Genomic DNA, 27,978 nt, shown 5'->3' with positions numbered 1-27,978 from the left:
AGGGAGGGTTTGGGGCTGAACCCTGCAGTTTTTTTTTCCATCCATCCTCACATGTCCATGGGCTTTGGGGAGAGGAAAGAGAGACGCTGAGTCAGAAAGGAGCCTGCCGGTAAGTTGGGGTTGGGGGGGTTATTTTGCTTTTTTGTGGGGTTTTTTTTCGCACATTTTCCTTTCGGGCGTGAGCCCAGGCGGGTCCCATCTGAGCAAAGCAAAGTGTCCGGGATGTCTTCACCCACCAGGGTGGATCAAATTTACTATAAAACTGTATAAAAAGAGGGTTTTTCTTCCTCCGAAGCCCAGAGTTTTGATGAAACCCCCTGCAAAAAATCCCCGTTGGGCGCAACAATTTGGGTGTTAACCCCGACAAATATTTGAGCGATGGTGGGAGACCAGCAGCTCCGAGAAGGCGGGAGGGAGGGTTGTCCCTGTTATTTGGCCCCTTTTTGACCCAAATTTTGGGGTTTTGTGGGAGATTAGGAGGAAGGTGTGATGGGAAGGACGAGGTCTTGGAGGTGGCATCAGGGAGGGGGTTGGGGATTGGTAGGATGGAGGTGGGGACAAAGGGGGTCGAGCAGGATTTGTCCCCGACCCAAAATGAGCTGGAAGAGGTTTCCATGGGGTAGAAAAAGTCTTTTTGGGACAGTTTTGGGCCAGGAGGGGATGCTGGAGATATCTGGGTCCGCTCCGGGTTGCTGCTCATTCTTAAGAGGGGTTTTTTCACCCCAAAAACCCACATTTTCTTCTTTTTTTTTTTTTTCCCAGCGATGGCGATGGGCAGGACGTGGCGGCTCCCAGCCTGGCTGGTTCTCTTCTGTGGTAAGAAACAACCCCATTCCCCCCAAAAAAACCCCAAATTTCCAAGGTTTGAGGGTTATTTAAGGGCTTTCTACTGCAGGTTTCGGCAGCAAAAATTCCTTAATCCCTGTTTGTTTGTTTTTCAGAAAATTTGCCTTATTCCCTCATTTCCCCCCAGCAAAGGGATTTTATTACCTCTTAATTACCAAAAATCTCTCAGGCCCTGACTTTTTTTTTTCCCACCAAAAAGTCCTTATCACTCACTTTTTTTTTTTTTTTTTTTTAATTAGCAAAGAACCCTTTTCACCTTATTTCCTCATTTTTAAAAGAAAAAAGCACTTGTTCCCTGTTTGGGGGGGGTGGGGGTGTGAGGTAAAAAAAAAATATTCTTATTACCTGTTTGGGTTTTTTTTTTTTCCAGAAAAAAAGACCTTATACACAGGGACTTTCTTTTGGGGGGGGGGGGGAACCCCTTATTGCCTCTTTTTTTCTTTTTTTTAAGGAAAAAACCCTTTTTATTGGTTTTTATTTTAAGAGAAAAATCCTTATTCCTTATTTATGAGTTTGGTTTTTGGGTTTTTTTGTGTTTTTTTTTTTTTTTTTTTTTTCCTCTGGGCAGTGTGGGAGGGAAGCCCTTATCTGGTTTGGGTTTTTTTCCTAGAAAAAAATGTCTTTATTCCCTGTTTCTTTCAAAAAAAAAAAAGCCCATATCACCTTTTTTTAGGAAAAAAAATCCTGTTTTTCCACTAACCCCCACTATTACCTGTTTATTTTTCAGAAAAAAACCCCTCTTATTAACCTTTTTTTCAGAAAAACCACCCTTACTACCTATTTTTATTTCCAGACAAACCTCATTATTCTGTTTTTTACCAAAATCCCCCATTTTCTTTAAGAAAAAAAGCCCTTATTACCTCTTCTCTTTTTTTTTTTTTTTCTTTTTTTTTTCATTAAAAACCTTTTCACCTGAGGTTCTTGTTTGTTGGTTTGTTTCCAACAGAAGGTCTCATTTCCTGGGGTTTTCCCCCCAAAAAGTCCATATTACCTGTTCAGTTTTGAGCATAAAGTTCTTATTTTTATATTTGTCGGAGTTTTTTTAAGAAAAAACCTTGTTCTCTGTGGCTTTGGGTTTGTTTTTTTTAAAAAAAAAAAAAAATTCCTCTCACCTGTTTCTCACCAAAACCCTCTTATCTGCCGTTTTCTTTTTTTTTTTTTTTCTTTTTTCCCCTTCATTAAAAGCCCTTGTTTGGGGTATTTTTTAGGGAAAAAACTTTATTTTTTTTTTTTTTAGGAAACAGCCACACACTTTATTGCTTTTGTTTATTTTTTTAAAGAAAAACCCTTACTACCTAGGAGTTTTTCATCAAAAAAATCCTTAAAACCTGTTTTTTTTTCACCAAAAATCTCTTATTACTCATTTTCTTTTCAGAAAAAAAAAAGCATATTCCACTTTTTTTTTTTTTTTTTTCCCCCAGCAAAAGACTTACTTTTATTTCCCTCAGCACCAAAAGCCCTTTGTTTATTGACTGCAAATTTCTGCGGCAAAAAGATATTTATTCCCAGTGGAGTTTTCTCGGGACTTTCTACTGTAATTTCTGCATCCAAAAAAAACCTTTTCCCCCTTTTTTTCCCTCAAAACTTTCTGCAAGTTTCTTCTGCAAAATGCTCTTATTTCTGATTTTTACTTTTTGGACTTTTCTATTACAATTCCTGCAATAAACCCCCTTTATTATGTGCTTTAGAAAAAACCCACAAAAAAACCCCAAAAAACCAAACAAACCCCCCAAAACCCCAAACTCCCACTTTTTTTTTTCTTTCAATTTCTGCAGCAAAACACTTTTACTCCCCATTTCTATTTTTCAAGCGTTTCAGTTATTCCCTAATTTCTCATTTTCAGAAACTTCTACCGCAATTTCTGCAGCAAAATTTCTTTCCTCATTTCTTCAGAACTTTTGACTGCGTGTTTCTGTGGCAAAAAATATTATTCCCGTGTTTTTTTTTTTTTAAATAACAATCTACAGCAGGTTTTTTTCAGCCAAAACACCCTCATTCCTTGTTTTTTGCAGAACTTCCTATTGCGAGTTTCTGCACCTAAAAAGATTTTCCAGAAATTTCTACTGAAATTTCTGCAGAAAAAAAAAAAAAACAAACCAAAAAACCCTTTTGCCCTTCTTTTCCCAGGTCTTTTTTTTTTTTTTTTTTTAAATAGCAATTATGGCAGGGTTTTTTGGCCAAAACACCCTCATTCCTTGGTTTTTGCAGAACTTCCTATTGCGAGTTTCTGCACCTACAAAGAAGCAGCCTTATTTCTTGATTTTTTTTTTTTTCTGGAAATTTCTACTGTAATTTCTGCAGCCAGAAAAAACCCTCAAAACCCCCTTTCCCCCTGCTTTTCCCTCTTTTTTTTTTTTTGTTGTTTTTTTTTTAAATAACAATCTACGGCAGGTTTTTTCAGCCAAAACACCCTCATTCCTTGTTTTTTGCAGAACTTCCTATTGCGAGTTTCTGCACCTAAGAAGAAGCCACTCTATTTCTTGATATTATTATTTTTTCCCAGAAATTTCTAGTTTCTGCAGCCAAAAAAAAAAAACCCAAAACCCCTTTTTCCCCTGCTTTTCCCAGGTCTTTCCACCGCAACCTTCCGCGGCAAGGAATTCTTCACCATCTTCTTGCAGAATGACGATGGAGGCACCACCCCGTACCTCCAGCTCCTCCTCACCTCGTACTTCAGCGCCACCAAAGTGACGGTGACGTCGCACAGAGGCGTCTTCACCGAAACCATCACCCTTGAGGAAGCCCAGACCGTTCCCTTACAAATCCCCAGCAACATGGAACTCGTCGGCAGCCAGATTTTGGATAAAACCATCCTGATTCAGTCCACCAAGGAGATCTCCGTGGTGGCCTTCAACTCCAAAAGTTACACCGCGGGGGCCACCACCGTTCTGCCCGTAGATAAGTTGGGCAACAAATATTACGTGGTGACTCCGGGGGACATCAAGAAAGAAGGCTTGAAGGAGTTTGCTGTGGTGGCCGGGAAGACAGCGGCCACCGTTTCCATCAAGGTCAAGGGCAAGTTTTATTACAAAGAGAAGCTTTACGCCTCTGGGTCCACCCTCCGCATCTTACTGGACCCCTACCACAGCTTCCAACTGCAAAGCAGCGTTGATTTAACCGGCACCAAGATCACGTCGGACAACGCCGTGGCGCTCTTCAGCGGACACACCTGCGCGAAGGTGCACACGGGCTGCGATTACGTGGTTGAGCAGCTTCTGCCTGTGGCTGAGTGGGGGAAAACCTACCTCGTCCCCCCCAACCTCTCACAGGACACCAGCTTCGCCTACGTCCTGGCAGACACCAAAACCTCCATCACCTACAAGACCGGTAATTCGGCTGCCACCGAGGACATCGCAGCCGGGGAGGTCCGCAACTTCATGATTAAACGAGATTCCTTTCTTTATGTGAGCGCTTCGGCACCGATCCAGGTGGTTTTCTTCTTTGCCGGTGCCAAGAGTAGTTCAATTTATCAAGACCCCTTCCTACTCAACATCCCACCCATCTCCACCTACTGCACATCCTACCGGGTCAGCAGCATGTATGGCTACGAAAACCATGTGGTCCTCATCGCCCCGAACGCGGACGCCAGCGCCACCACCGTCAACCAGAAGGAGAGGGCCATTTCCTGGCAAGCGATTCCCGGCACAGACTTCTCCTGGGCCAGCATCACCATGAAAAAAGCGGCAGAAATCCAGAGCGTCGAGCACCGCCAGGCACCCATTGGGCTCCTGGTCTTCGGCTTCCAGAATTACGTCGGTTACGGCTTCACCGGTCTTTGTGCCACACGTAAGTAGGGCCAACGCGTGGTTGCGTCTTGCCAACGGCCGGGTCTTCTCCACGGTTGCCATCCATATTTTTTTCCCTTTTTCAGCCACTCTTGGTCAGCTTCCCTGTGAGAGCCTGGTCTGCAACGAGTGCGGCATGGTGCACTCCTCATGCATCCAAGAAACCTTCACGACCTGCTGGGCCACCGGTGATCCCCACTACCTTACTTTTGATGGGAAAACCTTTGATTTCATGGGCACGTGCACCTACACGTTGACCAAGACCTGTGATTCGGATCCGAACCTGCCTGTCTTCAGCGTCGAGGCCAAAAACGAACACAGAGCTAACCCGAAAGTCTCCTGCGTTGGCTCCGTGACCATCCGTATCTATGACTTGGTCATCACTGTGGTCAGGGCTGAGAATGGGATCGTGAGGGTATGTAAAAAAAAAATAATTTTCAAATCCAAAGCAATATTATTGTATTTAACCATCTTGAGGGTCTTTTCCAACCTAAATGATTCTATGATTTGCCATCAGAGGTGTTATTGCATGGTCATCTCTTGCAAGAAGACACCTCAAAGCTGAAAAATCTTCATTTTTGTCCCATGTTTGATGTTATTTGTTTGGTTTTCATGTTTGTTTTTTTTTTTTTTTTTTTCTCTTCTAGGTGAACAACCAGCGCTCCCACCTCCCCATCTCCCTCGCCAAAGGGAAAGTCCACCTGCAGCAGAAGGGCAAGTCCGTGCTGGTTGAAACCGACTTCAAGCTGAAGATCCTCTACGACTGGGATAACCGCGTGTTGGTGAAACTCCCGAGTACGCTCTCCGGCAAGGTGTGCGGGATGTGCGGCAACAGCAACGGCAACCCCCACGATGATTCCCTGATGCCTGACGGCAACCTGGCGCTGGACGCCGTGGAGCTGGGCCGGAGCTGGAAGGTGTCCAGTGAAAGCCATAACTGCTGGGACACCTGCAACGGGGAATGCGGACGTTGCCGATGGGAAGAGGCGGCGAAGTACAAGGGGGAGACGTCATGCGGGATGCTCACCAAACGCCAGGGGCCCTTTGAGAGCTGCCACGCTGCCATCAACCCCAACATCTACCTGAAAAACTGCGTCTTCGACGTCTGCGTGAACAACGGGCTCCACGTCATGCTGTGCAACGCCCTCGAAGCCTACGCGGATGACTGCCAGGAGGAGGGAATCACCGTTTCGGACTGGAGGACGCTGGCACGTTGTCGTGAGTAGCTCCTGGTTGGCAGAAAATCCTCCCCCTGGGTGGGCAGGGTGCTGTGACCGTAATTAAAGTGGGTATAATTAAGGGGTGATGGGATGGGAACGAGCAGAAAACAGTCATAAAAGGGAAATTGCATCAACGGGGATGTTTGTTTGTCCTCAGCGCTCTTCATCTCCCGAGCAAGGTGGGGCCAGGTCGTACCAAATTAGGCTGCACAAAGGTGGGCCTGAAAGGGTCCCAGGCATGGTCTGGAAAAGTTTATTATTGCATCAAGTCCAAACAGAAAGACCAGAAGGTCCATGCAGACTCCAGGAAGTCGATGGAGACTCCAGAAAACTATGTAGAAAGTCCGAAAAGTCCACGCAAAAAGTCTGTGTAGAAACTCCAGAAAGTCCAAGTCCCAAAAGTCCAAGCAGAAAGTTCATAAAATCTGTGCAGACTCCCAAAAGTCTCTGCTGAAGGTCCGGAAGGTCCATTCAGAAGGTCCAGAAAATCCTTTGAGACTGAAAAGTCTCTGCTGAAAGTCCAGAAAGCCCACGCAGGGTCCAGAAAGTACATTCAGAAGGTCCAGGGAGTCCACGCAGACCCCCAAAAGTCCATGTAGATAGTCAGGAAATCCATGGAGACTCCAGAAAGTACATTCAGAAGGTCGAGGGAGTCCATGGAGACCCCCAAAACTCCATGTAGATAGTCAAGGAAGTCCATGGAGACTCCAGAAAGTACATTCAGAAGGTCCAGGGAGTCCACGCAGACCCCCAAAAGTCCATGTAGATAGTCAGGAAGTCCCTGGAGACTCCAGAAAGTACATTCAGAAGGTCCAGGGAGTCCATGGAGACCCCCAAAAGTCCATGTAGATAGTCAAGGAAGTCCATGGAGACTCCAGAAACTACATTCAGAAGGTCCAGAAAGTCCATGGAGACCCCCAAAAGTCCACGTAGATAGTCCAGGAAGTCCACACAGACTCCAGAAAGTGTGTCCAGAAGGTCCACGCAGAAGATCCAGAAAGCCCACGCAGGTTTTCTTGGCACTCTGCTGCACCTTCTGATGGCCCAGGAGCTTTATCTCCCCCATGACCACGGTGTCCGGTCCCTCCGCCAGCTCTCTCCTGCCCGAAGAACAGCAACTACACCGCGTGCGGCCCCGCCTGCCCCCAAACCTGCAACGCCGCCGCGACGCCCGCCGACTGCGACACCTCGGGCTGCGTGGAGACCTGCCAGTGCCAGGAGGGCTTCGCCTTCGACGCCAACAAGTGCATCCCCCAGGGCGAGTGCGGCTGCGTCTTCGAGGGCCGCCTCCACGGCCTCCACGAGGAGTTTTGGGGGGACAACACCTGCACCAAACGCTGCGTCTGCGATGCGGAATACCGAAAGGCCGTATGCCAGTGGGCCAGCTGCCGGGCCGAGGAGGAATGCCGGGTGGAGGACGGCATCCGGGGTTGTTACCCCAAGAGCCACGCGACCTGTGCGGCGGTCGGTGCCACCCACTACGAGAGCTTTGACGGCAGGAAGTTCATCTTCCAGGGCACGTGCATGTACCAGTTGGCTGGTTTGTGCGAGAAAAGCCGAGGTCTGGTGGACTTCCAGGTGCTGGTGCAAAATGGCCGCCAGGATGCCGAGCGTCTGTCCTCCATCGCTCTCGTGATGGTCAAAGTCTACGGCAAAAACATTGTGATAAGCCGGGAACACCCCGGCAAAATCATGGTGAGTTTAGTAAATGTTGCTTTATCTAATCTCCACGTTCTTCACTTTCTCCTCCTCACCCCAACCTCCTTCCCCCATTTATTCTCCTCCATCCTCACCCCTCTATTATTTATTCTCTGTCTTGGGTAACGCTGAATATTTTTCTCCAACCACGCTGCTGAGATCCAGAGAGACCAGGTCTGTTTGCCCCACATTAATCAAGATGAGACTTAATTGCTTAAATACACAGTTTCCACCCCAAAGTGGAAGATCGGTGCGGGGTGCAAGCGGTGGAGCCTCAGGCGTCGCTCGCCTCAAAGCGCCTGATTTGGGGCAGATGATTAAATCTCAAAAGTCTTGATTTACGTAATTTAGGTGCTTCCGCTGGAGCCCAGATTGCAGGTGGCGTGAAAACACGATTTGCCTTTATTGTTGGATGCCAGATTATTTAATTTTTTTTTTGCTTTTGTCCCCAGATCAATGACCAGTTGGTCAACCTACCGTATCACCACAAAGACAGGCAGATCTTCATCTACAGAGCTGGGCAGGAAGCGTTGGTAGAGACAGACTTCGGCCTCACCGTCACCTACGACTGGCAAAGCCAAGTCACCGTGTCAGCGCCCAGCACTTACGCGAACACCCTGTGCGGCCTCTGCGGGAACTACAACGGCAACGCGGGCGACGAGATGATGATGAAGAACGGCCAAGTGACGTCAAACTCCGACGCCTTCGGGCACAGCTGGAAGGTGACCGACATCCCGGGTTGCGTGGAGCTGTCGCAGGTGGAATGTCCTGCCACCGCGGCGGCTCTGCAGCAGCAGAAGGCCTCAAAGAAGGCTTGTGGGATCATGCTGGAAGAGAACGGACCCTTCGCGTCTTGCCACGCTCACGTGGACCCCGCTAAATACTTCCAAAGCTGCGTGCATGAATTTTGCCTCTTCCCAGACCAGAAAGGTGTGATATGCCCGATTATCGCCCGCTACACCTCGGCCTGCCAGGCCGCCGGCGTGACCATCGGGACATGGAGGACGAACGATTTCTGCAGTAAGTTGGGCTTATTGGAGGGGGGTTTTTTTTGCTTCACGAAGGGTTGGGAGCATCAAAGGGAGCCCCAATCCTGGGCCAAGCCCGTGTGGGGACAAACCAGAGGTGGGAATCACAGAATCTTCCAGGTTGGAAAAGATCTTGAAGATCATCCAGTCCAACCATAAATTATCCCACCCCAAGTCCAGGTTGGTCCCATCATCTTTGTTTACAGCCAACACCCAAACCCAAACCCTTCCAGGGAACAAGATGCCTCATCCGGCTACGACGGATTGAATAATTTAACCCCAATAAGCACCAATTTCTTTGCATTGCCTAAAGCGAGGGCGAGGGGTAATTGTCTGGATGGCTTAGAGCCCAAAACACGTGAGATACACCAAAAATATCTAAATTAGGGAAAAAGGACCTGCCCTGGGAGTTGACTGGGGACCCAACGTGGGAGCGCTTCTGTTGCTTGAGGCAACGTCCTCATTTCCTCCGCAACAACGGGGAAAATCAAGTGATTTAGGGGCCTAAAACTGCCACCTCAGAAGGGTTGAAATGTCCCTCACGGACACCCCTTCCCTCATCACGTCACCAGTGAGGAAGAGATGAGATTTAATCGTGAAGCGATTGGGTAAAAAGAAAAAATAAATAAATCTACATCCGGTGAACGTCATCACCAGGTTCCTAATTGCAGGAAAACTGCAGGATCCGGCCTGTAATTTCCTCGCTCCTAACGAACCTCCTTGTCCCGTGGCAGGTATTTCGTGTCCTGCAAACAGCCACTACGAGATCTGCTCCCAGAGCTGCAGCCAGATCTGCAGCAGCATCTACACGCCAGTGAAATGCTCGGGGCGGTGCAGGGAGGGCTGCGTGTGCAACGAAGGCTTCGTGCTCAGCGGCGACGAGTGCGTCCCCATGTCCAAGTGCGGGTGCCTCAATCAGGACTTCTACTACAAGGTGGAGGAGACCTTCTTCCCCACCAAGCAGGAGCAATGCCAGTGCCAGACCGGCGGCACTGTGGCCTGCCAAAAATTTTCATGCCCCGAAGGCAGCGAAGGGAAAATCGTTGATGGCGTCTTCCAATGCCAACCTGTCACGCTCGGGGCTTGCGTGGCCACCGGTGACCGCAGCTATCTGTCCTTCGATGGGATGGTTTTTGACATCCCAGGCACCTGCTCCTACATCCTCACGGAGACCTGCAGCGGTGACGACGTTGTCAAACCCTTTGTTGTGAAAATCAAGAAGGAAGCCCGCCAGAAGAGGAAGGTCTCCGGCATCGAAACGTTGTCTGTTGAAGTCTACGGGCTCACGTTGACCTTGACACGAGGCAAGAGGGGAGATGTCATGGTAAGGCCGGGCTTTGTGGTCCACCTCTTTCTGAACACAAACGTGTCGGTGACAAAGTCGGTGGCCTCGCGTTGACCTTGACGCAAGGCGAGAGGGGAACCATCGCAGTAGGTCTGTGCTTCGTGGTCCGAAGCAAATATTTTGGTGGCAACACCTACAGGCTCATGTTGACCTCGGTGTGAGGCAACAAGGGGCCCGTCATGGCGGAGGGTGAAGCGCTGCTGTACCTCTTTTGGGTCGCGAGCGTGCTGGTGGCAAAGTCTACAGGCTCACGCTGACCCTGGCGTGAAGCCACATGGCCACAGTAAGGCCACATTTCGTGGTCCACCTCTTTGCGGGTGCCCAAAAACTGTTTTAAATTGATGGAGGGAAGACCTCACCCCTATCTCCGAGCCAAAGCCATGCTCAGCTCCGCTTTGTCTTCCAGGTGCAAAGTGGGAGCCATAAATTTGTTAAAAGGTTGCTTGGAAGGTGTTTCCCCCGATGTTTTTTTGCTTCTACCTCCACGGTTTTCTCCTGGTAGCGTCCTTGAGGCTCACCAGAGGATTTTTCTCTCCCCATCCCAGGTGGGCCCCATATCCCACCACCTCCCAGCCATCCTGAGCAAGGGCCAAGTCCAAGTGCACCAACACGGGACGGGCGTCCTGCTTCAGACTGACTTTGGCCTCGTCGTACACTATGACCTCCTCCACCACGTGACGGTCACGGTCCCGCAGAGCTACCGGGGCCACCTTTGCGGGCTCTGTGGCAACTACAACGGGGAACGCAATGATGATTTGCGCCTCCCCAGTGGCCAACAGGCCCCCACCGTGATGGCCTTTGGCTCTGCCTGGAAAACACCTGACGTGCCTTGCAGCGACGACTGCCCCAAGGACGACTGTCCCGTCTGCAACAAGGAGAAGAAGCTGATCTTCCAAAAACCCTACTACTGCGGCATCCTCACGGTCCCAAAGGGCCCCTTCGACTCCTGCCACCACCTCATCGACCCCGCCCTGTATTTCGAAGCTTGCCTCCACGACCTTTGCCTCGCCGAAGGGGACACCCATATCCTCTGCCAGAGCATCCAGAGCTACGCCACCGCTTGCCAAGACGCCGGTGTCAGCATTGAGGCTTGGAGAAAACCATCCTTCTGCCGTAAGTGGGGGGTGGTGAGTGGGAAACGTCCTCCGCAGCCGGGAAATCACATTTCGTTGGGATTAATTGAAAAATAGACGGGGTTTTGTAACTTATTTCTAAGGGACGTTGGGGCTGGGGGTCTGCGCTGGCCACCCTCGATGTGTGGGGTGACACAAATGGTGCTGTTGGGTTGGGAGGATGATAATGGCATGAAAATAATTACACCTGGGAAAAGGCACAACGAGGGAGTACGTTTCCGTTGGCGTTGGGGATAAATGAGAAAAGCCACCACGAGTGGATTTTCATCGGCATTTTGGGCACCAAACGGGTGCGTTTTTGCTGGTTTGGGGTGAAAGTGGGAAAACCCAACGCACGTGCCAACGGGATGAACTTTCATCGACGCTGGGGGCAAAGGGGAAAAGCCAACCCCAAGAAAACGTCACCTGGTTGGTGCTTGAGTTGGTTTTTCCCGCTTGTCCCCAACACCAAGCGCCAACGGGTTGGATTTTCATCAGTGTTTGGGCTCTGCCACCTCCCCCGGGTGCAACCCTGGGCTGGCACCGCTCTTCCACCCAACGTTCAACCTGGAGCTTCTCATCTTTCTCCTTCCAGCCCTCAGCTGCCCGGCCAACAGCAGCTACTCCCTCTGCACCAACCTCTGCGTCAACAGTTGCACAGGGCTTGTAGATGCCTCCAAATGCCCCAAAACCTGCGTCGAAGGCTGCCGCTGCGAGGATGGGTACATTTTTGATGGGCAGGGCTGCGTTCCCAAGGACCAGTGCGGATGCTTTGTGGACGGGAAGTATTACAAGGTAGTCATCTCCCTGAGTTTGGGGGGGTTTGGGGTTTTTTTAATAACATTTGCCTCCCACCTGCTCCAAAGGAGACGTGTGCATGGCCCAAAGTAGCCCGCAGAAACAAAAAAAAACCTCAAAATGTTCCATCTGCCGAGCGATTCTCTGGCGTCATATGAAGAAAATCAGGATGTTTCCATCTCTTTTATCGCTTGGCATAAAAGTGCTAGCACAGATGTGGATAAGAGCAACACTTTCTGCAGCTGAAAGCGCTAAAAAATAATATTTTTCCTTCAGAGGAGGTGGAAGAGGGCAAAGGGATGGGGTTTTTTTTGCCTTTTTTTTTTCCTTGCAACAAAAGCGATAAATTCCCCGGCAATTTTGCTGTTTGCAAAGCCGCTTATTCTCTCCAGCAGGCCTCAATATATAATTTTTTTTTCCCCTTTCACGTGTTTTTATGCGTTTCTGCGCGACGCGGTTTGCTCTCATCGCCATGCTTTGCAACCTCTCGCCCTGCAGCCCCACGAGTCGGTCTTGGAGAAGAACTGCCAGAAGCGTTGCACGTGTGACCCCAGGGAGGGTTTGTCTTGCACCGACCACAGCTGCACCGGTGATGAAACCTGCGAAATCCGGGATGGGGTCTTCAAGTGCATCAATCAAAGTAAGGAAAAATGGGGTTGTTTGAGTGAAAAAATAAATAAATAAAGGGATCTTGGAGCCAGAGGAAATCTTGGGGGTCATCTGGATGTTTAATTTAGAGGTGCTGAGGTGAAAGCCCTACAGCAAGGGCAGAATTTTGGAGGCTACAATCCCAAACCCAACCCTCAGAGGGTCAGGGGTGGGGTGGGAGAATTTTGGAGGCCACAGATCCCGCCTCCAACCCTCAGAGGGTCAGGGGTGGGGTGGGAGAATTTTAGAGGCCACAGATCCCATCTCCAACCCTCAGAGGGTCAGGGGTGGGGTGGGAGAATTTTGGAGGCCACAGATCCTGTCCACAACCCTCAGAGGGTCAGGGATGGGGTGGGAGAATTTTGGAGGAGCAAAATGCTTCAGAAAAGTCACCCCTTGGCTTTGCATTCGCTCACGTGAACATGAAGGAACTCACGTGTCCTAATTTAACCATGGTGGCACCTTGTTCTTGAAGGATGAACCCAATCTTGACACTTTTTTCCAAGTAATGAGGGGAAAAACAGCTGAAAAGGGGAAACTTGGGGTTGGCAATGGATTGTTCTGCTCTGATTTACATCTCGGAGCTGCCAAAGTCCAAGGGGGAGCAGAAGACACTTGAGGGACCTCAACGCTGGTGATGATGCTGGTTTGCAAGGTGGCGTGGGATATGCCCCCCCCCCGGACATCTCCCATGGTTTCTCCCATGGTTTCTTCTCCTTCCAGACCCCTGCAAAGCCCTTCGGTGCCGGCCCAAGGAGAAGTGCAAGTTCACGGGCAGACAAGCCAGGTGTGTCCCATCCCTGGTTTCCACCTGCTGGGCTTGGGGTGACCCCCACTACAAAAGCTTCGACGGGCTGAATTTCGACTTCCAAGGCACCTGCACCTACACCATGGCCGAATCCTGTGGGAACGACACCACCTTGGTGCCCTTCAAGGTGGAGGGCAAGAACGACATCCGCGGTGGTGTGAAATCCGTCTCCTACGTGGGCTTGGCCAACATCAAGGTCTACGGTCAACACGTCTCCATCCACCGGAAGGAAGTGGGCAAAGTCAGGGTGAGTTGGCCTAAAATGGAGGGAAAATTGGCTTTTTGCCAGCTCTTTTTTCATACATTTCTTCCCCATCGCCTTTTTGGTCCGTTAAGTTCAACACCTCCATCAGGGCCACCATTATTTTTGGTTAAATCACTCAAACGGGAACGTGGATTTTTAAAAGGTTGGGCTACGCTGGGAAGACGCTGCCTTGAGTGGGGCAACCTGAGGTTGTTTTCTGCCCCTTGGGGAAGCCAAAACCACCAAAGGTGGCTACAGCAGGCGTCCAAGAAACCTCAAAGCGGGTGGAACTTGCACACCGTTACAAGGTGACTGCAAGGGGGCTTGGGGAGGTGTGGCTGGAGCTGTCTGGAAGAGAAGGATCTGGGGGTTCTAGTTGACAAACAGCTGACCATGAGCCAGCAGTGCGCCCAGGTGGCCAAGAAAGCCAACGGCATCCTGGCTTGGATTAGGAATAGTGTGACCAGCAGAAGCAGGGAGGTGATAGTCCCCCTGTGCTCTGCACTGGTGAGGCCACACCTGGACGGTTGTGTCCAGTTTTGGGCACCTCAATCCGAGAGAGATCTCGAGGGGCTGGAGCGAGGGCAGAGGAGGGCAACGAGCTGGGGAAGGGGCTGGAGAATAAATCCTGTGAGGAGCGATGGAAGGAGCTGGGACTGTTCAGTGTGAGGAGGAGAAGGTGAGGGGAGACCTCATCACTCTCTGCAGCTCCCTGAAAGGACGTTGTGGAGAGGTTGGTGCTGGTCTCTGCTCCCAGGGAATTAGTGACAGAACAAGAGGGAACGGCTTGAAACTGCAACAGGGGAGGGTCAGGCTGGACAGGAGGGAAAAATGTTTCCCAGAAAGAGTGGTCAGAGAGTGGAATAGGCTGCCCAGGGAGGGGGTGGAGTCCCCACCCCTGGGTGTGTTTAAGGGCTGTTTGGATGAGATGTGGGTGGATGTGGGGTAGGGGAGAACTTTGTAGAGTCGGGCTGAGGGTTGGACTCGATGATCCCAAGGGGCTTTTCCAACCTGAATGATTCTGGGATTCTGTGGTTCAATGGCTGCACCCTGCTGCGAGGCGACTGCAGGGTGCTGCAAGAACTTTCAGGGTGCTGCAAGGTGTCTGCACGCACCCCAGCAGCAACCGCCCTCCGCGAGGCGACCGCTCGCCACCACTCACCGCGGCTGCGGAATCGATTCTCACGCCCCAGCGAGGCGAGCGCTGCTGCAGCCCCAGGGCCTGCGGTCGGGGTGCTGACGTCCGGTGCTCCCCACCCGCAGGTGAACGGGGTGGTGACGCTGCTCCCTGTGAGCCTGGAGGACGGGAAGGTGAACGTGACCCAGAGTGGGTTCAACGCCGCGCTGGAGACGGATTTTGGGCTGCGGGTGACGTACGACTGGAACTGGCATCTGCAAATCGACCTCCCCAGCAGCTACTACAAACACACATGCGGCCTCTGTGGCAACTTCAACTTGAAGCCCGAGGACGACGTCCCCCAGAAGGGCAAGGACGTCGCCGCTGTGGTGGCCTGGGCTGAAGGCTGGAAAGTCCCTGACGACGACGACCCGTTTTGTTGGGATTATTGCGAAGGCAACTGCCCGGTGTGCGAGGACGAGAAAAAGGAGCTGTACAGCGGCAACCACTACTGCGGCCTCATCAAAAAAACCTTCCAGGGGCCCTTCAAGGCTTGTCACGACGTCGTCAACCCGCGGGATTTCTACCGCAACTGCCTCTACGACGTGTGCTTGAACGACGGGGCGAAAAAAATCCTCTGCCAGGTGCTGGAGGCTTATGCAACCACCTGCAAGAAGCACGGGGCTGTGGTGCACGACTGGAGGACGCCGTCGGGCTGCCGTAAGCAACGGGCTCGCTGCTCGGTGGATGTGGCGGGGAAGGGGGGGGGTGGGTGGCAAAGAAAGGGAAGAGCGAGCGCGGGATGAGGCGTGCGAAGGGCTCGGTGGTGTTTGCGCGGGGGAATGACCCGCTCTGGGGTGTGGCGTGTGAAAGAGTCGTTGCTTTTGCGTGGGGGAGTGTCCATCCGCGGGATGTTGCGGGCAGGGTGCTCGGTGCATTCACACAGCGTAATATCCATCCGCGGGATGTTGTACACAAAGAGTTCCGTGCATTCACACGGTGCAATATCCATCCGCGGGCCGTTGAGTGCAAAGAGTTTGGGACATTGCACACAAAGAGCTCGGTGCATTCACACAGTTGCGATATCCATCCGCGGGACGTTGCGTGCAGAGCACTCGGTGCATTCACGCAGTTGCAGTATCCATCCGCGGGACATTGCATGCAAAGAGCTCGGTGTATTCACACAGTGCAATATCCATCCGCCAGACATTGCGTGCAGAGCACTCAGAGCATTCACGTTGCTGGTTGCAGTATCCATCCGCGGGATGTTGTACACAAAGAGTTCCGTGCGTTCACACGGTGCAATATCCATCCGCGGTCCGTTGAGTGCAAAGAGTTTGGGACATTGCACACAAAGAGCTCGGTGCATTCACACAGTTGTGATATCCATCCGCGGGACGTTGCGTACAGAGCACTTGGTGCATTCACACAGTGCAATATCCATCCGCGGGGACGTTGTGTGCAGAGCACTCGGTGCATTCACACGGCGCAATAACCATCCGCGGGACGTTGCGTGCCAAGTGCTCATTGCACGAACTCTTTGCAATACTCATGTGATGCTGTTGCCTCCTCCCCCCCTAACTGCTCCATTTCTTCCCCCCCCCCTCCCGCAGCGTTACCCTGCCCTGAAAACAGCCACTACGAAGCCTGTGGCAATGCCTGCCCGGCCACGTGCACCAACCGGGACGCGCCCGCCGCTTGCACCCAACCCTGCGTGGAGACCTGCGCCTGCAACGAGGGCTACGTCCTCAGCGGCGGCCAGTGCGTGGCGGTGGCCAGCTGCGGCTGCACCCGCGACGGTCACTACTACCGACCCGGTGAGGAGTTTTGGGCCGATGAGACCTGCCAATCACGGTGCAGGTGTGACGCGGATTTGGGCATAGTGGTGTGCAAGGAAGCCGGCTGCAAGTTGGACGAGACGTGCGCCGTGGTGAAGGGCGTGCGGCGGTGCGTGGCCAAGAGCCGCTCCATCTGCGTGGCCACCGGCGACCCCCACTACACCACCTTTGACGGGCGCCGTTATGATTTCATGGGCACCTGCATCTACCAGTTGGCCGCCCTCTGCTCTGACAACCCCACCCTCGTCCCCTTCACCGTCACCGTGGAGAACAACAACCGGGGCAGCCGCTTGGTCTCGTACACCAAGGAGGTCACCTTGAAAGTCTACAACGTGACCTTCAGCCTCAGCCAGGTGCACCCCCAGAAGCTCAAGGTAGGGGAGGATGAGATGCCGGTGAGCTGCAAGGTCATTGCAGGGCCCCTGGGTGGGCTGCAAGGTCCTTGAATGACATTGGGTTGGGTTGTGAGGTCGTTGCATGACATCAGGTTGGGTTGCGAGGTCATTGTGTGACATTGAGTTGGGGTGCAAGGTCACCGCATGACACCAGGTTGGGTTGCAAGGTCTTTGCGTGGTGTCCTGCTGGGTTTTGGGGTCATTGCAAGGCCCCTGGGTGGGCTGCAAGGCCCTTGAATGACTTTGGGTTGGGTTGTAAGGTCATTGCATGACATCATGTTGGGTTGTGAGCTCATTGTATGACATCAGGTTGGGTTGCGACGTTGTTGCATGACATGGGGTTGGGGTGCAAGGTCACTGTGTGGTGTCCTGCTGGGTTGCAAGGTCATTGCAAGGCCCCTGGGTGGGCTGCAAGGCCCTTGAATGACATTAGGTTGGGTTGTGAGGTCGTTGCATGACATGGAGTTGGGTTGCGAGGTCGCTGCGTGGTGTCCTGCTGGGTTGCGAGCTTGTGTGGTGCTCGGGTGGGCTGCAAGCTCATTGCACGATGGTTTGCAAGGTCATTGGTCGGCATCTGGGTGGATTTCAAGGTTGTGTGGCCCACGGTTGAGTTGTGAGCTCGTCACGGGGCATCTTGGTGGCCTTCAAAGTTGTCGCGTGGCATCACGCAACCCCCGTCGCCCTTCCAGGTCGACGGGGTCCTGGTGGAGCTGCCCTACAACCACGACGACAAGATCCACGTCTACCTCAGCGGCCTCCACGGCTTCATCAAGACCGATTTTGACGTCATTGTCACCTTCGACTGGTACAGCTACGCCAGGGTCATCATCCCCACCACCTACTCCCGGGCCGTCTGCGGCCTCTGCGGCAACGCCGACGGCAACCCCGACGACGACTTGGCTTCGCGCGACGGGCAGCAGGCGACCGACGTCATCCAATTTGCCGACTCCTGGAAGGTGGCCGACGTCCCCGGTTGTTCGGCCGGTTGTACCAAAGATTGCAAATTTTGCACCGAAGCGGAGAAACGCCCCTACCGGGGTGACAAACACTGCGGGCTCCTGGTGAAGAAACAGGGTCCCTTCGCCGCCTGTCACGGCACCATCGACCCGGACCCCTACTTCAACAATTGTCTCTTCGACACCTGCCTCTACAAGGGGCATCAGGAAACCGTCTGCCACTCCATCAGCGCCTACGTCACCGCCTGCCAGAGCCGGGGCATCCGCATCGGCCGCTGGCGCACCGCCGCCTTCTGCAGTACGTGGAGCTCGGGGCAGGGCGACCTCCGCGGCGGGTTGTGTCCACAAAAACTTCTAATTTTTGCACAAACGAAGGGTTTGGGGCTCGCACGCACGAAGGTTTTCTAGCTGGCGCAGTTGCGGTTGGGTTGGGGGCTCACGTGCGCGAAGGCCGTCTGGTTTGCGCGGAGGTTTTGGGGCTGGCACGCACGGATTTGGGGCTCGCGCGCACAAATTATTCGGGGTTTACACACACAAATTTTTTGGGGCTTGTGTCTACAAATTATTTGGGAATTTTGTGCCCAAACTATTTGGGACTTGCACAAATTATTTGAGGCTCGTAGGCACAAATTATTTGGGTTTTGCACGCACAAATTATTTGGGGCTTGAATGCACAAATTATTTGGGGCTCATGTGCGCAAATTATTTGAGACTTACACGCACAAATTATTTGGGCCTTGTAGACACAAATTATTTGGGAATTTTGTGCAGAAATTATTTGGGTTTTGCACGCACGAATTATTTGGGGCTTGTGTCTACAAATTATTTGGGACTCGCACACACAGATTATTTGTGGTTTGCACACACAAATTATTTGGGAATTTTGTGAGGAAATTATTTGGGGTTTGCACACACAAATTATTTGGGAATTTTGTGAGGAAATTATTTGGGGTTTGCACACACAAATTATTTGGGAATTTTGTGCACAAATTTTTGGGGGCTTTTACACACAAATTATTTGGGGCTCGTACGCACAAATTATTTGGGAATTTTGTGCAGAAATTATTTGGGTTTTGCACACACAGATTATTTGGGGCTCGTGTGCACGAATTATTTGGGAATTTTGTGCACAAATTATTTGGGACTTTCACACTAATTATTTGGGGCTCGTACGCACAAATTATTTGGGAATTTTGTGCAGAAATTGTCTGGGTTTTGCACACACAGATTATTTGGGAATTTTGTGCACAAATTATTTGGGACCTTCACACAAATTATTTGGGGCTTTCACACACAAATTATTTGGGGCTCGTACGCACAAATTATTTGGGGTTTGCACACACAAATTATTTGGGGAATTTTGTGCACAAATTATTTGGGACTTTCACACTAATTATTTGGGGCTCGTACACACAAATTATTTGGGAATTTTGTGCAGAAATTATCTGGGTTTTGCACACACAGATTATTTGGGGCTCATGTGCACAAATTATTTGGGGATTGTGTGTACAAATTATTTGGAGTTTGCACACACAGATTATTTGGGGTTTGCACACACAAATTATTTGGGAATTTTGTGGACAAATTATTTGGGACTTTCACACAAATTATTTGGGGCTCATACGCACAATTTATTTGGGAATTTTGTGCACAAATCACTTGGGGTTTGCACGCCCGAAGGTTTTCTGGTTTGCACAGAGAGGTTGGGACTCGCACGCCCGAATCATTTGGGTCTCGCACACGCGAAGGCTCGTTTGCCCGAAGAGTTTTGGGGTTTGCGCGCGCGGGGGCTTTTTATTTTTCACAGGGTGGGGTTTGGGGTTTTGGACGATGCAACCACCCCCCCCCCCAATCTTGCTGATTTTTGCCACCCCCACAGACCTCGTCTGCCCTCTGAACCAGCACTACGAGCTCTGCGGCCCGGCCTGCCCGGCCACGTGCCGCGGCGACGCCGAAGGGGAGCCATGTGAGAAAAACGCGCCGTGCGTCGAGGGCTGCTTCTGCAACGACGGCTTCCTCCTGAGCGGCAGCCGCTGCGTCCCGCTGGCCCGCTGCGGATGCTTGCACCGCGGCCGCTACTACAAGGCGGGCGAGGAGTTTTACGCCTGCCCCCGCTGCAGCGAGCGTTGCGTTTGCCAAGCCGACGGGGCGGTGGAGTGCCGGCCGGCGGGTTGCGCGGAAGGCGAGGAGTGCGGGGTGCAGGATGGGGTGCGGGGCTGCTACCCCAACGAGTGCGGGCGCTGCCAGGTGCTGGGCGCCGCGTCCTACAGCACCTTCGACGGGCACCCGCTGCATTTCGCCGGCACCTGCACCTACACGCTGGCGGCGGTCGAGGCCGACGGGCCCGAGGACCCGCTGGTGCCCTTCGCGGTGGAGATGGAGAAGGAGAGCGGCGAGGAGGGGCCGCTCATCCGCCGGCTGCTGGTCACCGTGCACGGAGTCACCGTCGGCATGGCCAGGGGCACCCAGTGGGAGGTGACGGTGAGTGGGGCCGCTTCGGGGTGCAAAAATGGCTGCGGGGGGGGCGAATCCCGGCGGGGAAATACCCCCGCGAGCGCTAAACCCGCTTCGGGGTGCGGAGCAGGGTGCGGCGACGCCGTTTGCTGATGTTGGGGAGCGCTGCGGGATGCGCGAGGCCTGTTTTGGGGTGAAAACTCCTGTTTGGGGGGCACAGCAGGACAGGGAAATCCTGTTTTGGGGTGCAAATCCTCACAGCGCGACAGGCAAATCCTGTTTTGGGGTGCAAAGCTGACGTTGGGGTGCGCAGCAGGAGATTCAGGCCCTGTTTTGGGGTGCAAATCCCCACAGCAGGACAGGGAAATCCTGTTTTGGGGTGCAAATCGGACACTGGGGTGCAAAACTGAGCCCACAAGCCCTGTTTTGGGGTCCAAACCCCCTTTTGGGGTGCAAACCCCCACAGCAGGACATGCAAATCCTGTTTTGGGGTGCAAAGCTGACGTTGGGGTGCGCAGCAGGACACACCAACCCCATTTTGGGGTGTAAACCCCACTTTGGGGTGCACAGTAGGATGTGGAAAGCCTGTTTTGGGGGGGAAACTCCGTTTTGGGGTGAAAACCTGACGTTGGGGTGCACAGCACGCTTTGCAAATTCTGTTTTGGGGTGCGACCCCCCAATTTGGGGTGCACAGCAGGACGTGCAATACCCATTTTGGGGTGAAAACCCCATTTTGGGGTGAAAACCTGACATTGGGGTGCACAGCAGGACACACCGACCCCATTTTGGGGTATAAACCCCATTTTGGGGTGAAACCCCCATTTTGGGGTGCAAACCTGACTTTGGGGTGCACAGCAGGACGTGCAACCCCCATTTTAGGGCGAAACCCCCATTTTGGGGTGAAAACCTGACTTTGGGGTGCACAGCAGGATACACAACCCCCATTTTGGGGTGAAAACCCCATTTTGGGGTGAAAACCTGACATTAGGGTGCACAGCAGGCTTTGCAAATTCTATTTTGGGGTGCGACCCCCCAATTTGGGGTGCACAGCAGGACGTGCAATGGCCATTTTGGGGTGAAAACCTGACGTTGGGCTGCACAGCAGGACACCCACCCCCCCGTTTTGGGGTGAAAACCCCCATTTTGGGGTGCAAACCTGACGTTGGGGTGCACAGCAGGACACCCACCCCCCCGTTTTGAGGTGAAAACACCACTTTGGGGTGCCACCACCCCGCTTTGGGCCACGCCCTCACGCCTCTTTCTTCCCCCCCCCCCCCCGCAGGTGGACGGCGAGCGGCACCTGCTCCCGCTGGCGGTAGCCCAGGGGGCCGTGGTGGTGGCCCAGGAGGGTCCCTACCGGGTGCTGCAGGCCCGGGGGGGCCTCAAACTCCTCTACGACGGCCTCAGCTACGCGGTGCTGACCCTCCCCGTGGCCTTTCGCCGCCGCCCCCGCGGCCTCTGCGGCAACTTCGACGGCGACGCCGGCAACGACGCGGCCACCCCGGTCGAGTTAGGAGCCACCTGGGGCACCCTGACGCCCTCCTGCACCCACGGCTCCCCCCTCCCTCCCCCCACTTGCCCCCCCGTCGAAGCGGAGCCTTGCGGGGTGCTGGCGGACGCGGCGGGTCCCTTCGTGGGGTGTCACGGGGTGGTGGCGCCCCAGCAGCACGTGGCCACCTGCCTGAGGGAGCGATGTGGCTACCGGGGCGCCGAGGCGGCCTGTCGGGGCTTGCAGGCCTACGCCGCCGCTTGCCAGGCGGCCGGCGGGCAACTGCGGGAGTGGCGGGAGGCCGCTGGCTGCCGTGAGTCACCGCGGGGCGGGGGGGGGGACGGGTGGGAGCAGCGGGCGGTGAATTCTGAAAATGTTTGCGAGTTTTGGCAAGTTTTGGCAAACTTTTGCGCTTTTTTGGCCGTTTTTGGCAAATTTTTGCAAAATCGCGGCGAATTTTGGCAAATTTGGGGCAAATCTTTGCGATTTTTTTACGGGTTTTGCGATTTTTGACATTTTGGGGCAAATGTTTGCAAATTTGTGTGCTACTTTTGCGTGGTTTTTGCAATTTTTTGCAAAATGCACATTTTGGCAATGTTTTCCAAATTGCAATTTTTTTGCAAATTTTTGACAATTTTGCACAAATTTTTCCATTTTTTCCAATTTTTTACATTTTTTGCAATTTTTTACTTTTTCTGCAAATGTTTGCAATTTTTTTGCCTTATTTTGGCACAGTTTTTGCCATTTTTGGCAAAAGTTTGCACATTTTTGCAATGTTTTGCAATTGTTTGCAATTTTTTGATATTTTCTGCAATTTTTTACATTTTTTATAAGTGCAAGTTTTTGCATTATTGTTGCACTTTTTTTGCAATTTTTTGCAATATGTTTGCACATTTTTGCAATTTTTGGCAAATTGTTTACAATTTTTTGCAATTTTTTGCAATTTTTTTATATTTTTTGCAATTTTTACATTTTTTACAAATGTTTGCATTATTTTTGCACAGTTTTTGCAATTTTTTGCAAAATGCATATTTTTGCAATTTTTTGCAATTTTTGGCAAATTTTTGGCATTTTGCAATTTTTTACATTTTTACAAATGTTTGCAAATTTTTGCATTATTTTTGCACACTTTCTGCAAATTTTTGTAAATTTTTGCAATTTTTTCCCTTTTTTGCAATTTTTGGCAGATTTTTGCAAGTTTTTACATTTTTTACAAATGCTTGCAAATTTTTACATTATTTTTCCACGGTTTTTGCAATTTTTTGCAAACTTTGCAATTTTTTGCAGTTTTTTGCAATTTTTTTGCAGATTTTTGCCATTTTTTACATTTCTTGGAAACGCTTGCAAATTTTTGCATTATTTTTGCACTTTTTTTGCAAGTTTTTGCAAAATGTTTGCACACTTTTGCTATTTTTTGCAATTTTTTGCAAATTTTTGCAAATTTTTGCGATTTTTTTGCAATTTTTTTGCATTTTTTGCAAATTTTTGCAATTTTTTGCAATTTTTTGCAATTTTTTGCGAATTTTTGCGAATTTTCACAAGGGGGCGGGCGGCTGCATGCAAACCCTGGGTTTGCTTCGCATTTTTCTCGCAGCCGGGTGTGGCCGGGAGGGGGATTTCCTTGCGCCCCGCGTTGCCGGAGCGGCCGCCGCGCAACCTCTGCGTTGCTTTTTCGCGGAAAATGAGTTCGAAAATGCACAAACACTAAACCTGCCGCTTTCCTCCCCCCCTTTCTCCGCCCGCCAGCGCTCGCCTGCCCTCGCAACAGCCACTACGAGCTCTGCACCCGCAGCTGCGACCAGACCTGCGCCAGCCTCTCCGCCAGCACCCCCTGCGCCCCCAAATGCTTCGAGGGCTGCCGCTGCGACGACGGCTTCCTCTTCAACGGCGCCGAGTGCGTCCGCATGGAGTCCTGCGGGTGCCTGCGCCACGGCCGCTACTTCCAGGTGGGTGCTGGCGGGCAGGATCGCACCCCTGCCAAGGGACCCTCGCACCCCGCAAGGGGAGAGTTGCACCCCTGCGGGCCCTGCGGGCGCTTGCAAGAGCAAACGCCGTCGCACGCTGCATTTCCGCGCCCGTCGGTGGTCCTCGCAAGGAGGAGGCGGGTTGCACGCCGCGTTTCTGTGCCCATTTTCAGCTTTTACAAGAGCAAAACCTGTCACACGCCGCGTTTCTGTGCCCATTTTCAGCTTTTACAAGAGCAAAACCCATCGCACGCCGCATTTCTTTGCACATTTTCACTCCTTGCACGGAGGACGCCGGTTGCACGGCGTGTTTCTGTGCGCATTTGCAACTTTTGCAAGAGGAAAACCCGTCACACACCGCATTTCTGTGCCCATTTGTAGCTTTTACAAGTTCAAACCCCGTCACACGCCGCGTTTCTGTGCCCATTTTCAGCTTTTACAAGAGCAAAACCCATCACATGCCACGTTTCTGTGCCCATTTTCACTCCTTGCACGGAGGATGCCGGTTGCACGGTGCGTTTCTGTGCCCATTTACAACTTTTGCAAGAGGAAAACCCGTCACATGCCGCATTTTTGTGCCCATTTGTAGCTTTTACAAGTGCAAACCCCATCACACGCTGCATTTTTGTGCCCATTTGTGGTCCTCGCAAGGAGGAGGCAGGTTGCACGCCGCGTTTCTGTGCACATTTCCAGCTTTTACAAGAGCAAAACCTGTCACACGCTGCGTTTCTGTGCCCATTTTCACTCCTTGCACGGAGGACGCCGGTTGCACGGCGTGTTTCTGTGCGCATTTACAACTTTTGCAAGAGGAAAACCTGTCACACGCCGCATTTCTCTGCCCATTTGTAGCTTCTACAAGTGCAAACCCCGTCGCACGCTGCATTTTTGTGCCCATTTGTGGTCCTCGCAAGGAGGAGGCGGGTTGCACACTGCATTTCTGTGCCCATTTTCAGCTTTTACAAGAGCAAAACCCATCTCACGCCGCATTTCTTTGTACATTTTCACTCCTTGCACGGAGGACGCCGGTTGCACGGCACATTTCTGTTCACATTTGCAACTTTTGCAAGAGGAAAACCCGTCACACGCCGCATTTTTGTGCCCATTTGTAGCTTTTACAAGTTCAAACCCCGTCACACGCCGCATTTCTGTGCCCACTTGTGGTCCTCGCAAGGAGGACGCGGGTCACGCGCCGCATTTCTTCACATTCTGCAACTTTTGCAATGGCAAAACCCGTTGCCAGTGGTGTTTTTTCCCCATTTTTCAAAAAATGCAAGGAGGAAACCTGTTTTTGTTGGCTGTCCCGCCCCGCAGATCGCCGAGACCATCCTCTCCGCCGACTGCAGCGAGCGGTGCACGTGCCGGGCAGCCGGGGGCATGCAGTGCCGCCCGGCTGGTTGCCCCTTTGGCCAAGTGTGTGGCCTCAAAGATGGCGTCCGGAGCTGCGTGGAGCAACCGGGACGCTGCACCCTGGCCCCCGCCACCCGCTTCATCTCCTTCGATGGGGCCACCGGCACCACCACGGCCACCGGCATCTACGTGTTGTCCACCCTGTGTGACCCTCAGCACCCTGCCTGGTTCCGGATCTTGGCCAACGTCGTGGAGAACTGGGACTGGCCAACCGTGATGACCCTTCACCTCTTCAGCTCCAAGGCCTTCATCACCATCAAGAGGGACAAGAACATCTGGGTAGGTCGTCCCCACCCTGCTGCCACCGGAAAAGTCCCCACCCTGCCCTTAATTGCAACCAAAATAAGCAAAAATCATGGTTTTCCACCAATATATTGCAAGGTCCATCCGTGTCACACAAGGGAAGCACCTACATGGGCTGTTCTCCATCCCGCCATCAGCCTCACATCTCCACACACCGGCCCACGCCTTCATTTTGACCAAAACTGCCTTTTTTCCACCAAATTCAAGCAAAGGAAACACCCACGTGTGTTGTCCCTCATCCCGCCATCACCTTCCACTCTCCATGCAACTGCCCACCCCTTCATTTTGACCAAAACTGCCTTTTTTTCCACCAACTGAAGTCAAGAGAAGGCTGTGCAAGTGTGACCCTTCACCCCAACATCATCATAAGATGTCCGTGCATTTTCCCCTCCCTTCATTTTAACCAAAATTGTCTCTTTCCGCACAAAGAAAGCATCCACGTGTACTCTTCTTCATCCCACCATCATCATCAAGATGTCCACACGTCAATCCGCTCCTTCATTTTGACCAAAACAGGCTTTTTTCCAGCCATTTCATGCAAGCAAAGCACTCACGGGTGTTGTCCTCCAGCCCACCATCATCAAGAGATCTCCATGCATCCGCTCAGCCCTTTACATTGACCAAAATTGCCCTTTTTTTCCAGTAAAGGAAGCACCCATGGGTGCCCTCCTTCACCTTAACCCCGTGGAGGGAACCCGGGTGTCCAGGTCCTCACCCCACCCCTGTCCCCAAGCTGGAACGAACCCCACGAGATCAACCTTCACTCCCACCTCCATCCCACGTACCCCCCCTAGGGCGCTTTACGTCACCTCTCCCTACCTAAAATGGAGGGATTTCACCCCATTTTGGGCTCCACCAAAGGAATGACCTATTTCCTGGCTTTTTCACCCCACTTTTAAATTTATTTCAATGTTGTGTTGCGTGGAGCTATGCTCTCCTTATTGGTGTCTTCTCCAGGTCAATGGGGTCCCGGCCACCCTCCCTGTGGACATCTCCAGCACGTTGACCATCACGGAGACCCGGGGCACCATCTGGATCACCCAAAAACCCGAATTTGTCCTTGGCCTCAGCCCCACGGGGGAGGTGACGCTGACGGTGGCCCACGACCTGAGCAAACATCTCTGTGGCTTCTGCGGCAACTACGATGGCAACGCGGCCGATGACCTCCGAGGGCCTGATGGGAAATTGGTGGGGGATGTGGTGGCGCTGGCCAAGGCCTGGAGAGCACCTGACCTCACCTGCGTAAGTGTCCCCAGGAGGTGACAACATGGGTCTTGATTTGGGTGATATTCATCTTCTTTTGGGTCCTAGCTTGGTCTTGGTTCTGTCCCCGTGGGTCTTGGTGCCACCACAGTGAAGAAGTGACCATCAGTTGCCCCCTTACCTTCATATTAACCAAAATTGCTTTTTTTCCCACCAATTCCACTCAAGAGAAGCACCCACATTTGTTGTCTTCATCATCGAGATGTCCACACGTTGACCCACTCCTTCATTTTGACCAAAACAGGCTTTTTTCCAGCCATTTTGTGCAAGTGAGGCACCCACAGGTGTTGTCCTTCATCCCACCGTCATCAAGAGATCTTCATCCATCAGCCCATCCCTTCAGATTAACCAAAATTGCCTTTTTTCCAACAGTTTCCTGCAAGGGAAGCCCCCACAGGTGCCACCCTTCATCCTACCATCATCATGAAATGTCCATCTATTGGCCCACCTCTTCATTTTAACCAAAATTGCCTTTTTCTCACCCATTTCATTCAAGAGAAACGCCCACGGTTGTTGTCTTCATCATCAAGAGATGTCCACGCATTGACGCATCTTCCCATTTTGACCAAAATCATCCTTTTTCCCCCCTAATTTCACGTACACCTGTTGTCCTTCATCCCACCATCATCAAGAGGTCTTCATCCATCCCTTCAGATTAACCAAAATCACCTTGTTTTCCACCAATTTAATGCAAGAGAAGCCCCCACAGGTGCCTTCTTCATCTCCCTGTCACCAACAGTTCCTCATCTATTGCCCCATTTCTTAATCTTAACCAAAATCACGATTTTTCCCACCAATTTCATGCAAGAGAAACCCCCACGGCTGCCACGCTTCATATTAACCAAAATAGCCCTTTTTCCCCTCAAATCAGGCCCCGAAATCACCTGCAAGGAACCGATGGGTTCGTTGTTGGATGCCGTCATCATGTGTGAGGAAACAGGGAGAAATGCCTCAAAAAATGGAGGGGGGGTGGCTGCAAAAAGAGAAGGAAAAGCCCCCAAAAGGGGTGGGAAAGCTCAAAAAAAGGGGAAAGCCCCTAAAATGGGGGGGATTAACCTTTTATTTTCTCTTTTTTTTTGGCTCAGTGATGCAGAAAAACGGGATTTAAGGCAGCTGGAAATGGGACAACGCGTCTCGTCGCTGAGGTCATTGCGACAAAACCGAAGCAGATATGAAAAAAATTATATTCCTCCCCAATTTGAGGGTTTTTATTCCCCCCCCCCCCCCAAAAAAAAAAAAATTAAAATTTGGAGAAACCGC

At 51.8% G+C, this 27,978-nt stretch overlaps 1 protein-coding gene across 1 annotated transcript; it reads left to right on the top strand.

Moving 5' to 3' along the window:
* The first annotated feature begins 27 nt into the window (after positions 1 to 27).
* FCGBP (Fc gamma binding protein) lies at positions 28 to 27,978 on the top strand. The gene is made up of 21 exons (XM_074807839.1): positions 28 to 109; positions 763 to 816; positions 3,415 to 4,632; positions 4,718 to 5,046; positions 5,279 to 5,849; positions 6,945 to 7,546; positions 8,002 to 8,569; positions 9,312 to 9,901; positions 10,468 to 11,035; positions 11,630 to 11,829; positions 12,331 to 12,472; positions 13,204 to 13,535; positions 14,796 to 15,369; positions 16,263 to 16,861; positions 17,572 to 18,136; positions 19,718 to 20,319; positions 21,575 to 22,094; positions 23,528 to 23,727; positions 25,057 to 25,431; positions 26,413 to 26,697; positions 27,804 to 27,978. Exons 2-21 carry the CDS (start codon positions 765 to 767, stop codon positions 27,804 to 27,806), a joined length of 8,895 nt encoding a protein of 2,964 aa, XP_074663940.1. The 5' UTR covers positions 28 to 109; positions 763 to 764; the 3' UTR covers positions 27,807 to 27,978.

The sequence above is a fragment of the Strix aluco genome, chromosome 27, assembly GCF_031877795.1.
Source record: "Strix aluco isolate bStrAlu1 chromosome 27, bStrAlu1.hap1, whole genome shotgun sequence".
NCBI lineage: Eukaryota > Metazoa > Chordata > Aves > Strigiformes > Strigidae > Strix > Strix aluco.
Note: the sequence above shows the minus strand (reverse complement) of the source record. Positions and strands in the feature narration are given on the sequence as shown.